This window comes from Podarcis gaigeae, assembly GCF_964106915.1.
Source record: "Podarcis gaigeae genome assembly, chromosome: 16".
NCBI lineage: Eukaryota > Metazoa > Chordata > Lepidosauria > Squamata > Lacertidae > Podarcis > Podarcis gaigeae.
The window spans coordinates 39,021,978-39,035,428 of NC_139693.1; the positions used below are offsets into that span (position 1 = coordinate 39,021,978).

At 42.4% G+C, this 13,451-nt stretch overlaps 1 protein-coding gene across 3 annotated transcripts in view; it reads right to left on the reverse strand.

Annotated features, from left to right (window-relative positions):
• Positions 1-13,451, reverse strand: part of ATP2A2 (ATPase sarcoplasmic/endoplasmic reticulum Ca2+ transporting 2) — a 54,225-nt gene that overhangs the window by 8,470 nt on the left and 32,304 nt on the right. For all 3 annotated transcript variants that reach the window (XR_014558994.1, XM_083717011.1, XM_083717010.1), the window contains exons 8-19: positions 11,917-12,381; positions 9,234-9,322; positions 7,693-7,795; positions 5,399-5,530; positions 5,162-5,284; positions 4,686-4,904; positions 3,709-4,044; positions 3,203-3,423; positions 2,399-2,601; positions 1,440-1,525; positions 956-1,089; positions 95-212 (exon numbers count right to left, since the gene is read on the reverse strand). Coding sequence is in view for 2 of the 3 variants with exons in the window: in XM_083717011.1 (XP_083573137.1) it covers positions 95-212; positions 956-1,089; positions 1,440-1,525; positions 2,399-2,601; positions 3,203-3,423; positions 3,709-4,044; positions 4,686-4,904; positions 5,162-5,284; positions 5,399-5,530; positions 7,693-7,795; positions 9,234-9,322; positions 11,917-12,381 (2,229 nt within the window). In the remaining variant the exon portion in view is untranslated. The remainder of the gene's footprint in view (positions 1-94; positions 213-955; positions 1,090-1,439; positions 1,526-2,398; positions 2,602-3,202; positions 3,424-3,708; positions 4,045-4,685; positions 4,905-5,161; positions 5,285-5,398; positions 5,531-7,692; positions 7,796-9,233; positions 9,323-11,916; positions 12,382-13,451) is intronic.

The window sequence follows — 13,451 nt, forward strand, 5'->3', positions numbered from 1 at the left end:
TGACTGAGCTGAGGGGCAAGAGAGCTGGGGATGACCAAGAGCTTTTCTTGCTCGGCTCAAGACTTGTCCTGGAACATGAGCTAGGCAAACTTACTGGCAGTGGCTCCACATAGAGGATAAGGAAGTGAAGAGACATGGACAAGCAAATGGAACCCAGCAGCCAGACGTTCTCCCAAGGAGGCATCCGCAACAAGGACTGGTTCTCTGACAGGCTGAAAAAAAGAATGAAGGCGTACATAAAGCTTCACAGTTCACAGCAGCTTGCCTAAAGGCCATCTATGTGTGACTTGACCCAGGGCTCACAGCTCCTGCTCAAAGCCACTGCACTTCACCAGCTCTTATCTTCGGCAGGCTCAGAGAGTCTGCCATTCTACTTTCCCCTTCCACTAGCTTTAAAAACTCTTAATGCAGGGGGCTTCTTTTGGTTTTTCCAGTTCTGGCTGCCATGATACCAAGTGCATGCATGTGCTACAGCACAAGGCATTTCTCCTAGTGCCCACAACCCATCAGCAGCTCTCCAGTGAAAGGTCCACCTGCTTTAATAGCTCCCTACCAATGTTCTGCAAAAACTGCTGACCCAGACCCTGCTCCATATATCTACATTACACTGGATCAAGCCTGTCTAACGTTGCAATGCTTCTGACAGTGCTGAGACAGATGTCCTGTGAAGCTTAAGACAGGCAATATTTCTCTTCAGTTTCTGCAGATGAAAAAGCTACTTCTTCTGCCCCATCTTGTGTACTGCTCCTTCATTGATTTATTTAAATCCATTGTTAAAAAAAGTAAAAGTAGCTGAATCCCTAAAGTCACTGAATTCCAGAAACACAGTGAAAATCACCCAAATGCAGAACTTCTGCAGTCAAGGCAAGTTCTTCAAATAGCATGATGCAATCTAGAGCTCCCATCACATCACCAACACACGGCACATGAAAGCATCCATTTCAAGCACACCAACCTGTTGAGTGCATTACACATCTCTATAGTGACCAAGACGGAAAGTGCCATTGTCATAGGGTATGGAGACTCAAAGACCACACAGTCAACACCTTCAAAATCTGGATTGTCCTCTTTGCACTGCAGAAAATGGCTCTGCAAAATGTGAACACAAATACAAGTTAGTGTCATGGCATTACTGCTCCTCGTCCCCCGGCTGCAGCTCATCAAAATACTCTTGTGCTATCAACCATCATTATAATTCTTCTTGTTGTTCAGCTATAATGTTGAACAAACCAAAGCTTTTCTTAAACACTCTAATCTGATCTTTATTTTAAGCAGGAATTAGTTTTTTGACATGTGTAAGATCTTTCCAAAGATAAGAACGTGTTATTTTGCAAATATACCAGTGCATTCCACTTAAACACCATAGTTAGCCAACAGCACTACAAAAATGTAAGCCTTATTCCAAAAATGCTAATGTTGAAATATTGAGAATATATTACCAGCTGGTAGTAGGTAATTCTTGGGCCACCATCAGCAGCAATAAACCACCAAGCAGCAGCTCCCACCGTAGCAGCTCCAACGTAGCCTTAAGGGGGGGGGGGGATAAATAATTTTAGTTCTTTCTAGGCTGAATAATGGGCCAACTGTATTGCCTGCTCACCTCACCTGAACTTTCTCTCCTCTGTACAATAGGTTACTGTGTAACCCTTGCCCATTTCCTGCAATTGCTATCCATGCTCATATCTTGAATGCCAAGTAACCACAACTGGATTCTTTCCAGCACCACATATCTCATTTAAAAACAGACCCAGAGATGGGGCCGGAGCTCTGTGCAAGACACACTTACACTTTCCCCTCTGAAAACCTGCCTAACAGAAGTTAACTCTTCTACAAACACACACACACAAATTATTTTATCAGATAATTCAATCCAAGGCAATGCCAGCTTTAAGAAAACATTTTGGGTGCTTAGTTAAAATGGAGAGTTAAGAAGTAGAATTATCTTGGTAGGTAAACTGTCCAAAGTGAGTTTCTCAAACTTGGGTCCCCAGCTGTTGTTGGACTACAACTCCTATCACCCCTGACCACTGGTCCTGCTAGCTAGGGATGATGAAAGTTGTAGTCCAACAACAGCTGGTGACCCAAGTTTGAGACACTGGTCCAAGTGGCACTTTGCAGTCATCTTCTGCAAGATTTGCAATTGCCAAGAGAAAGGAAGGCGAGGAGGAAAGGATGCAGCAATAGCATGTGATAACAAGTTTCAGTACCTTTAAGCTAACTTCTACCATTCGGCCAAATTGCAATGCTGATGCCATGCTGCTGCCCTAATTGGACTCACTTGTGCAAGAGCCAAGAGGAGAAGGGAAGGGAACAGGGAGGTACTGGGAATGAGGGAAGGGGGAAAGCAGAAAACCTCTTGTTCTATCCAGGGGTTTGCAAATCCAAAATCAACACTCACATCCAATGGCCAAGTAGCGGAAGAAGAGCCACCCAGAGATCAAGGGCTCTTTGGGATTACGAGGTGGTTTGTCCATGATGTCAAGATCAGGGGGGTTGAATCCCAGAGCAGTGGCAGGGAGTCCATCAGTCACAAGGTTTACCCACAACAGCTGCACAGGAATTAAAGCTTCAGGGAAACCCAAGGCAGCAGTCAGGAAGATACTGTCAAAAAAAGAGCAGAAGTAAGATTAATCATGTTAACTGAAGGATTTAATGGATATGTTGTACTTAGGGTTTTCACAGCATGAGAGGAAACTGGGTTACAACTATTTAAGAGTCAAGTATTCAAATTAGCTGCAATCCTAACAGTTCTTGACGCTATTTGACAACCAAGGCAAGTCCTATGCAGCCTATGGAAAGGAGAACTTGGGTGCTGCATTGAAAGTGGAATGAGAATGATAGTCGTTGGTAACTAGGGACATTCAGTGTGTCTTTGCAAATCACTCTTTCATTACCCAAAACAGCAGAGGTGGTTTTGAAGAATACATTGTTACACTTAAAGCCCTAGTTTGCACTTAAAAGCTCTCTGGTTTGGCATATCTATGGTCTTTGCTAACAAACTGTCCAGAGCTGAGTTGCCACTAACCAAATCCATCCTCTGACATTTTCTTCTGCTTAAGGGGGGACGGGAAAGGTTCCCTAAGTCGCTTGTCAGCCACCTCTGGATTGAATTTGTCCCAGGAGGCCAGACCAGCTCCATTTATATCAACAAAGTTCACTTGTGCAGTTCTTGAGGGGAGTTGAGACTGCTTGGCACACCTACCATACGACCTCTCCGACATTGGAGGAGATGAGGTAGCGAATGAATTGTTTCATGTTATTGTAGATTGCACGTCCCTCTTCCACAGCTGCTACAATGGTCGAAAAGTTGTCATCAGCCAGCACCATTTCTGAAGCTGTTTTTGCCACCGCGGTGCCTGACCCCATAGCAATGCCAATCTCTGCTTTCTTCAGTGCTGGGGCATCATTTACACCATCTCCAGTCTGAAAGAGAAAGTTTGAAAAGCGGGCACTGACACAGCCCATTGCGCCAGCATACAGCAGAACTGGTTCCAAGCACAGCCCCATCTTCATCATCTGATAACTTGGCAGCAAGTTAGGGCAGACTAATGTACATTCTAGCCTATTCTGCATCTTCATGCTGGGAGAGAACTGTTTGGAACCTCCGTAAAATGCAACTGCATAAAGACCCCTCCCTTCAACTAGTACACATATCTTTCTCTACACAAGAAGTTGCCGCCTATCTAATGCCCCACCTCTCACACTTACCATAGCTGTGATCTCATCAAAAGACTGGAGAAACTCAACAATCTTAGACTTATGGGAAGGCTCCACACGGGCAAAGCAGCGAGCGTTTAGGCAAGCGTCCCTCTGGGCAGCCAGGGAAAGTTCATCAAACTCACGCCCTGTAAAGGCTCTCGTGGTGACATCTTCTTCTTCCCCAAAGATGCCAATACGACGACAGATGGCCACTGCTGTCCCCTTGTTGTCCCCTGTTATCATAATCACACGAATACCAGCTTGCCGGCATAACTTTATGGATGATGCCACTTCAATTCGTGGGGGATCCAGCATCCCCACACAGCCAACAAATGTCAAATTGGTCTGAAACAAGAATAAACCTCATTAAGCATTCAGATTTCCCAGTAACAAGGTAAAAGGCACACATTCTTAAGTTGCTGAACAGAACTAATATGTCTTTTACCATTGTTATACTATTACTTGTCAGGGTTTTTTTTGAGGGGGTACTCAAGGGTACAAAGTACTGAAGCCTCTTTTTTTGGTTAAAGAGTGTGGCACTTACTGTAACAACTTCATGATGAGTACCTATTTTTCTAGGAAAAAGGCACTGCTATTACTGCTTGCACAGCATTTTTGTTTTAATTTGTTCATCTTCCCAACAATCCACAGAGGTCAGTTGCTACTGTTCCCATTCTATAGGTAAGGAATGGAGACTAGACAGCCCTAGGTAAATTTTTGTAGCCTAGGATTAGGTGGGTGTTTATCACCAGCTGTGTTAGTTGCAAGGGCATGAACACTACCCAGGATGCCTAGTGATAAATGCACAATATACTAGGATGGGACTAGGATGGAGATGCAAAATGTTACAAACTAACATCAGCTACATCCCTTCCTCCAAGGAGCTCCGAGTGGCTCACTTGGTGTTTCCATCCAAAGACAAAACTCACTTTGTTTGAGGAAACTTCTGCCATTCTCCTCAAGCTGCAATTTGACAGTAAACCAACCTCGTAAGTAATGAAATTTGCAGAATCCTCTAATTTCATGTCTTCCCTTCTTGGTGGATTGTCGTGTGTTGCTAAAGCCAAGCAGCGCAGGGTATCTCGGCCTGTGCCCCACTCTCGGATGACGCTCATGATCTTCTGCTTAATTCCTGGTGTCAATGGCACTTTAGTGCTTCCAACCCGGATGTGTGTACACCTGTCAATTACTCCTTCGGGGGCACCCTGCAGGACCACAAAGTGGGAGCCAATTAGCCTTCCAGGAAAGATCAGAATCACAATCACTTGCCTTCACACCACAAAGCCATCAAGGGAAAAAAATAAAATTAAATTAAAGTAGCTCACTCAACTGCAGGGGTCGAATACTACTAAGCACAGATTTATTTTTTGAGACGCCACTGCAATTTTGTTCTGGCACAACTTCAAGAGCCATGCTGCCTTGTAGCTAAGTACAACCGCCTGCTTCCATGAAGCATACTTGCCTTAACGAACATCTTGCTCATAGTAGTCCGGCTGGGCTTGTTTGGAGTGCAGTACACTGACATGGACTTTCTATCCCTTGAGAATTCAAGGGTGAACTCTTTCTTCATGAGTTGCTTTATCACCTGCAGAAAGGAGGTGGGAAGATGGAGAAGTCAGAAGTGCAGTGCGATAAACCTGTATGAAAGGAGAAGAGTTTCACTTGGTTCTCTGATGTGTATTATTTCAGAAGTACTGACCGAGTTGCAAGCGTTTGCCCGTTCAATTCTGGACAGTCCTTTCAACTCTGTGTCAAACACATTCATCTTCTCCACCAGACACGTGAGGGCAGTCTCTGTGGCTTCACCAACCTTTTCATACACTCCTTTAGCCTTTAACAAAAATGTTATTAGCATGATTAGTATCACAGTTTGCCTATCACTTACATATTTTGGGAGTCTTCTTGATAACAGACATCCAAAAATTCTTATTTAAAATGAAAACAAAACCAGAATTTGTAATAAAATCTATTTATGCAATAATGGATTTTATTGAAAATATATTTTTGTACTGTACCAATTACTGCTTCCTTTTCCAGCACACGAAGACCTACTGGGCGGGGGGGAGGGGGGGCTTACCTTGACTTGCATTTGTACCTTAAGTGCCATAAGAGGCCCCCATTTTGTAGCAGTAAGTAGACTGGCACAGTGAGAACGCAAGTCTAAGCCACACCAGCCCTTTCAAGTGTTTACTCATACTTGTCCATACTTTCTAATGACACTTCAAGTCCTAGTTTCTAAGGGTTTCATTCCCGGCAGTCTACTACTTTCTCTTGATTCACTCTGCAGCCCTACACTTTGACTTCTTCCACTCATGTCTGTGACCTTTCTCCCCACTGCATCTATCAAGTTACTTCCTTCTAGATCAACTTTTGTATAAACAACCCAAAGAAGCATAACTGTCCTGCATGTTCTGCTATGTTAACCCTTGCCTATTATTTATGCTCCTTTATCCAAACCTCTTTTACCTTCCTCTGTCCTGCTCAGCACCAAAAAGGTCACTGTCTTTTATCTGGTTTGCGTAAGTCACATTCTTTGCAGTTGGTATGGGGACTATCAGCACAGGCTCAGCATCGGAAAACCTATTTGTTAATTAGAAGAATGCACTACCTTGTCTCAAAAGCCCACTTCCCTTGACTGTCCCTTATTTAGTGTTCTGCCTAACTATTTTAAAGGTGCATCTCAACCAGCACTCATTATGGAAGTGCTTTTTCAAGCTAATATTGTATAACCAACCATGTGTACAGTGCCTCTTTCTTCCAGCCTTCTTTCCCCATATTTTTCCTTACTCCTGCACTCCCGCTCGATGCAAAGCCGCCATATGGCTGTAAAATGGAGCTTCCATACTAATTCAAGGGACTGTTCAAGTTCACACCTGTTTAGCTTCAGACTTAGGTGCTCTCATACCTGTCATTGAGTCCTTTGTATGAATTCATGTATGCATGAAAAAAAATTAAATTCAACATTTTGTTTCATACAACACCAAGGCTCTTCAGCGCCAAGATAAAACTATACGTTTCCCAGATCATGAAAAACTAACTGGTGCAGGCACAGTCACTTTTCACAGGATTCAGGAAAATACCTAGATAGTAGATATGCACACAAGGCTTCTTTTACAGGTGTCAGAAATGCATCTATCAGAAAAGTATAAAAATGTTGTATTGTGGCAACCCCACTTCTTAAATTCCCTTAGTGGGGATGTCTGGTCAAGACCTACATTGTTGATATTTTGATGCAACATTAAAATCTGATTATTTCAGTCTGTGGCTGTTTTTAGTTGTTTTAACTTGATGCCTTGGTTTGGATATCTTGCTGCTGAATTGTTATTTCATTCGCTGTATAGTAAAGGTAAAGGTACCCCTGCCTGTACAGGCCAGTCTTGCCAGACTCTAGGGTTGTGCGCTCATCTCACTCTAGAGGCCGGGAGCCAGCGCTGTCCGCAGACACTTCCGGGTCACGTGGCCAGCGTGAGAAGCTGCATCTGGCGAGCCAGCGCAGCACACGGAACGCCGTTTACCTTCCCGCTGGTAAGCGGTCCCTATTTATCTACTTGCACCCGGGGGTGCTTTCGAACTGCTAGGTTGGCAGGCGCTGGGACCGAACGACGGGAGCGCACCCCACCGTGGGGATTCAAACCGCCGACCATGTGATCGGCAAGTCCTAGGTGCTGAGGTTTTACCCACAGCGCCACCCACGTCCCACTCATTTGCTGTATACTTTTATTTATTTATTTCGTTTGCTATCTATTTGTACAGATTTAATAACCGAAAACAACTGAGCAATTCGTCTTGGACACAACTGCTGGAAAAGAGGTGCATAAAAGACTAAACAAACACACCCTTGAGGGAAAGTATCTGTTCCTGTGAACAGATAAATACCCTTAATCAAAGAGGATGGGAGGAATGTACCTTGACACTCGTGCTGCATCCCTTTCTAACGTGGAGAGCAACAGCAACCATTTTGCTCCCTCTCTTTAATTAGGAGGAGATACTTACCTCATTGAAATCCAGAGAAGAATCGTTGCAAAGGGCACAGATTGTTGCCAATTCTATAAGACCATCATACTGACTGCATTTGACCAGTTTCTCATCTTTATGCCTGTCAAAAATATTCAAGAGAAAAATAGATGGTGAGACTTCAGTCCCAATGTCTGTGCTGTATCAGAGGAAACCACTGGCTAAGATCCTTCCTTCTCTGGCATGTTCATGTTTTTCTCATCCTTCATATGCTGAAATCTGGAACGCCCCCTGCAGCTTGGGCTTGGGATAAATAAATCACATTGACATGTGATAAACTCACTTTTACAGGTAGTCTTTTAAAACATGGGCATTTTAAAGTTCCTGTGTCCTAATTAAGAATTCCTTCTTGCCCACTCAAATACGAAAAGGAAACATGATCAATGAGGCAAGTGTGCTGCATGCTTTAAAGATGCTGTATTTCACTTTTGCCCTAAGTGAATTTTGTTCAAGGGTAATTGAAATTAATATTACACAAAGAACATTTAGAAAGGGCCCACCATGGGATTGATTCACATCAAAAGCTTGTCATCAATGACTATAAAGACTGAACTAATTGAGATTTCTCTCTACTTGGGGGAAATTAGCTTTGCTGAAGAACTGATGAATCATGACACCTCATGTGCTCCTCTTAAGGGCTCTACGTAAACAAAGACATCAACTAGGAAATGACAATAGATGTTATGTCTTTTCCAGTCATCATCTCAACATTAACAATCTGTGCCTTTCTTTGAAGCTATGAAGAACTGAAAAGACACTAGTGTGTGCACATTTCTTTATATGGAAAGCAGAGACAAAGGCATAAGAGAAGTGGTAATATGATATGTACATTCAAAAAACATAACATTTCAGAACAATTTGGAGAAATTAAGGTTTGAAGGAGGGAAAGCATAGCAGTCTTGTAATTTTATAGGCCTGCCAAATTAAATAACAACAACAACAACAATAAATTCTAGCCTTCTGGGAGCCAGTAGAGGTCAGATGGAGAGGTCTGTCCTTCCTCTAGCACCCTGGTGTGTGATGGTGGGCTCCAAGGAGGAAACAGTGCTTTACCCATTCTATACCAGGTTACTCACTCACCTGCATGCAAATCCTTGTCCCCATAAGCTGCCAGGCAAGTGCTTAAACACAAGCCTGCACAACAGTATTCATAATGAAAGATTGCACACATAAGAAATATATTCTAGCACAACAATGTAATTCTGAAGGACAGATCTAGAGTATATTTATAATGCTTGGAGTGCTCACAGTAAATAACTTATTAAGTGAGACCAATAACACTCTTCCCCCTAGGATGGGCGAAATATCAATAACCTTGTGGAAAGCCTGCAATTTCCTCACAAAATTAACTATTCCAAAAGATTAGCTTTAAATTGGTAATCTACAAATCAAGAGGTTGCACTTCAGTCCCGCTTTACATTATCCACTTCTCTTTCAGGCTGTTAAATTCGAGCCCTAAGTGCTGCTGTGCACACACAGCCAGACCTGTAAATGGTTCAGCTGGCAAGAATCAAGCTTACACTTCTCCTATGGGAGCGTATGTTGAGCCAGTCACTGTAAATTCATTCAGAGAACAGCTATCTCCTTCCACTCGGTCCACAACGAACACCTGTAAGACAGAAAAGGGTACAGATCCAGTCAACCAACTGAGATAACTTAAAGCTTGAACGTCAAGATAAAAGTGCAGGCAGGACTTTATATCAGTGGCATTAATAGTTATAACATTTAACTAGCACTTATTTTTCAGGATTTTTATAATATGGGCTTCTTCCACATACATTTCTTTAGATCTTTGCCTCTATATTCTGGAGGAATTCATTTTATTCCCAGGAAATCAGCCAAAGTTTAATGTTTAGTCCACTCCAGGTAAGCACAGCTATACTGACTTCAGAACACTCACCTTCATTGCCAGGTGTTGGTGAGTTTTAGAATCAGGCAAATGCTTCAGAAGCAGTGCCTGATGCCACTTTCTGAACCTGGAGCGACAGGAATGCAGCCGCAGACATGGAAATGTGGCAATATGCTAGTCAATGTTCATTTAGCATGACCAGAACACAAGGAAGGTGAAGGGAAAAGACTAAGGGGGAATGGTGGGGAGGGGATCATTTTTCAGAAATTAACATGAGCACTGAGAAAGAGCCGGGGAGACGGCACTGCTGACAAGGTAGGTTTTTTAGTGAACGAGGGTCTTGAAGAGGCAGGGAAAATGTTTTTTTTTTAAAAGGAGCACTATAGTTTAAATAGAGATTGGAGCAGGAAAAGAGGACAGTGTTTACCAATAAGGAATGAGCAAAAGACTGAACTCCAATCCCCAAGGAGAAACACCACTACCCCACCATAAGGAAAACCTTTTTCAAAAGAACACCCACCATTCAAATGTATGCAGTTACTTTCCTTTCAAGCCTGCTGTGTACAAGCAACATGAGTAAATTCACATCGGCTTGGACTGGATAGTTTGGCAACAGACCATAATGCAGAAAAATAATCTCCAAGGATTACTTCTGTAAAAACTTCCTAAAGAGAAGGAGAGAGACTCTCTCTCTTTTCCACAGGAAAATGCTGCTTTACTGCTTTTATGTGCAAAGGCTTTCTTCCAAAATCTTACAGACACCACTTTTCTGCATTACCTAATGGACTTGACACTAACAAAAAATGAAACACCCTCTCCCAGCTATACAGGATTAGAAAAATATTTTGATCTAAAAGAATGAAGAGCTCAATATTGCTACTTCAAAACAAATATTTTTCTGAGGCAAAAGGGTTTGATGTTCCTATGCTAAGGAACCTTTCTGTTTTTTTGGCATCTGACTTCTTAAGAGACGGGCAGTTATGCAATACTCTGCAAGTAACCTTCTCTAGAATACAGATGAGCAGCTGCTTTGTGTTCCACAGGCACAAACACTTCAGCATAAAATTCTGGACAAGACTGGAAAGTAATACAAATAAGTAAACAGCAAGTTAAACAGGGGTACCAAAGTCTGTTACAGTCACACAAATATGAAGTAGATTCAAAAAGAAGAGGTCTGTTACTGTTTACTTATTTGAAATCTTACCCTGGCCCAATAATTTTGAATGTAATTATTTCCAGCCACGTAATGTAATCAGGAGAAGCTCTAGCCCCTTAAGTCTTTCCAGCAATTACCCTTCACAAATAAAAGTGCCTTAATTTGATTTAAAATTCTTTCTTTGTGCTTCTATTCAGTTCCTGCTTAGAATATCAATCACAAGTGAGGCACAACCAACTGAATAAAGAGACTGGCATAATTGCTAAATAACAGGACAATACCTAGATCAGCATTCATCAACTTTCTAAACACACACACACACACACACACACACACACACACACAGCTGGTTACTCTACAGAGTGCCTAGCATCAGAGGTACCTCTGGTAATCTACTCAATAACAGATTATGCATCAAATTTTAAACCAGGGCCTCCCATATCTACTCCAGTTTGAATTTACTATCAAATACTGTGGACCACCCATGTGTGCAGTATAGAGAAAAGTGGAGAAGGCTGAAAGAAGTATGACAACATGGGAAGGAAGTAACTCTTAAGTCTTATCTATTCTGTGTCTCCAGGGCCTACCTTCAATGAAATGGTAATCATGGGTCATTCTTCAAAGTTCATAGGCAATTTAATACAGAATGGAATTTGTTCGCTCAAAATTTGAGGTGTTTTTGTTTTGTTTTAAAGAGGGTAATAAACCCATTAAAAAACCTGTGACAAGGAGAATAATTCCCAAGCCATCAACTTGGGAAGAGTCTATAAATAGCAAAAAGTTTTATTTTCTTTTTCCATCTCTCCTGGGGCACATTTATCTTCACCCTATCAAGACTGCATCAGTGGTGAAGGAAAGTTATTCTCAAGGCACCTTTTCTCCTAGAGTTGAGCTCAGGAACTGAACAGATTCAAGGGATAGGCATTGGTTAGGTTTTGTCTCAAACCAAGTCATGTATTTTTCTCTTTATGTACAGAGTAATATTCAAGTTACAAAGAGGTAAGCACTATCCTTCTAATTAAACTATTTTTCTGCTGATAAAGCATCTGCAATCGCATTTTAATAAAATAAAGGCTTAGAAGCAGGCTTTGGTGACAGAGCTGTACTGACACTAAAACTGGCCTATTTCATAGTTCTGACAGAAACCCAGACAAATTACATAAGTTAAGAAGAAACTAGATAAGTGAATTGACCGTACCCTGCAAACTGACATCTGGTTGGTGGTAAGAGTTCCAGTCTTGTCTGAACAGATTACGGAAGTGCAGCCCAGGGTTTCCACAGATGGCAGGCTTCGAACAATAGCATTCTTCTTTGCCATTCGGCGAGTACCCAGAGCCAAGCAAGTGGTAATGACAGCAGGCAGGCCCTCTGGGATTGCAGCCACAGCAAGTGCCACAGCAATTTTGAAATAGTAGATGGCACCCCGAATCCAGGAGCCACCATGGACAGGATCATTGAAGTGACCGATGTTGATTATCCACACCGCAATGCATATCAGGGAGATGACCTTTGACAGCTGCTCTCCAAACTCGTCCAGCTTCTGCTGAAGCGGGGTCCTCTCCTGCTCAGTAGCCACCATTTCATCACGAATTTTGCCAATTTCGGTGTTCACGCCAGTTGCCACAACCACACCCATAGCTTTCCCTGCAGCAATGTTTGTACCCTAAATCAAGAAGTTAAAAGGGAATTGGAGAACTGTGGTTAATCACTAGGCACATAAAAGCTAGGTTATGCTTTTTCAGATACTATTTTCCACCAATACCTTATAGCCAAACTGCAAGGTTTGTAGTCTTATTTTGGCTAATTTGAGTAAACAGCAACATAAAATACATGAAGGCAGCTATCAGCATTCTGGAAGTTACTTCAGATTTCATTCTGTCTTTGAACTTTGAAAATATACTATTTTATGTGTATTTGTATGTACTACGTGCCCTACTATGACCATAAATTACTCTCTCACTCTAGTTTGGTCAGCTTTGAAAAAACAATCACAGTGAGTGTCCAACATTGTAAGAATTTAATCCCTCTCTTGTGTATCTTCTCACCAGTCATGAATGGATTCATTACTACTCCCATTCCAAGGAGGCAGATGGCTTTGACCCATGGCCTCTAAGTATTTATTGGCCAGTTATACACCAGGCGAGCTATACTCTACGGAGTTCTGAAGGTAGCTACCATCAAATTAAAATCACCAACCAAACAGAAGCATCAAGTAAAAGTGACTATTAAAGCAATATTTATAGAAGTGACAAATGAGCAGCAGTTTACCAAGAACCTCCCTCCCAAAGATTCCAGAAACACCGAAAAACATGTGCCTGCTTAACAACCAGTAAGGCTGCACCTCTCAGAGGCCCACTGAAACAAGAGTTTACCAATCTTCTGAAAACAAAGACTGAGCAGGTCTCGGTAGTGGTCATTGCTTCTTTGTGGGAGGGAGATCCCAGATGAAGGTTCCTTTGCAGATGAAATCATGGCCTCCTGCAGGGTGACCTTAGGGTAGGGGGAGCTTGAATGCAAGAAAGCATTCACCTACTGTTTTCTTAAATCCATCAAAGGCCTCACATTCATTCTCTTGAAGAATGTAATTGTACTACTCCCTCCCACAAAGAAGCATTGACCACTTCCTTAGACCAGCCTTGCCAGTATGGGCAAGAGTTGGGCAGACATGTGGTCAAGCACACTTTTTGCATCTTCAAGTGATGCTCATCCAACAAATGCAACAAAGAACAGGAC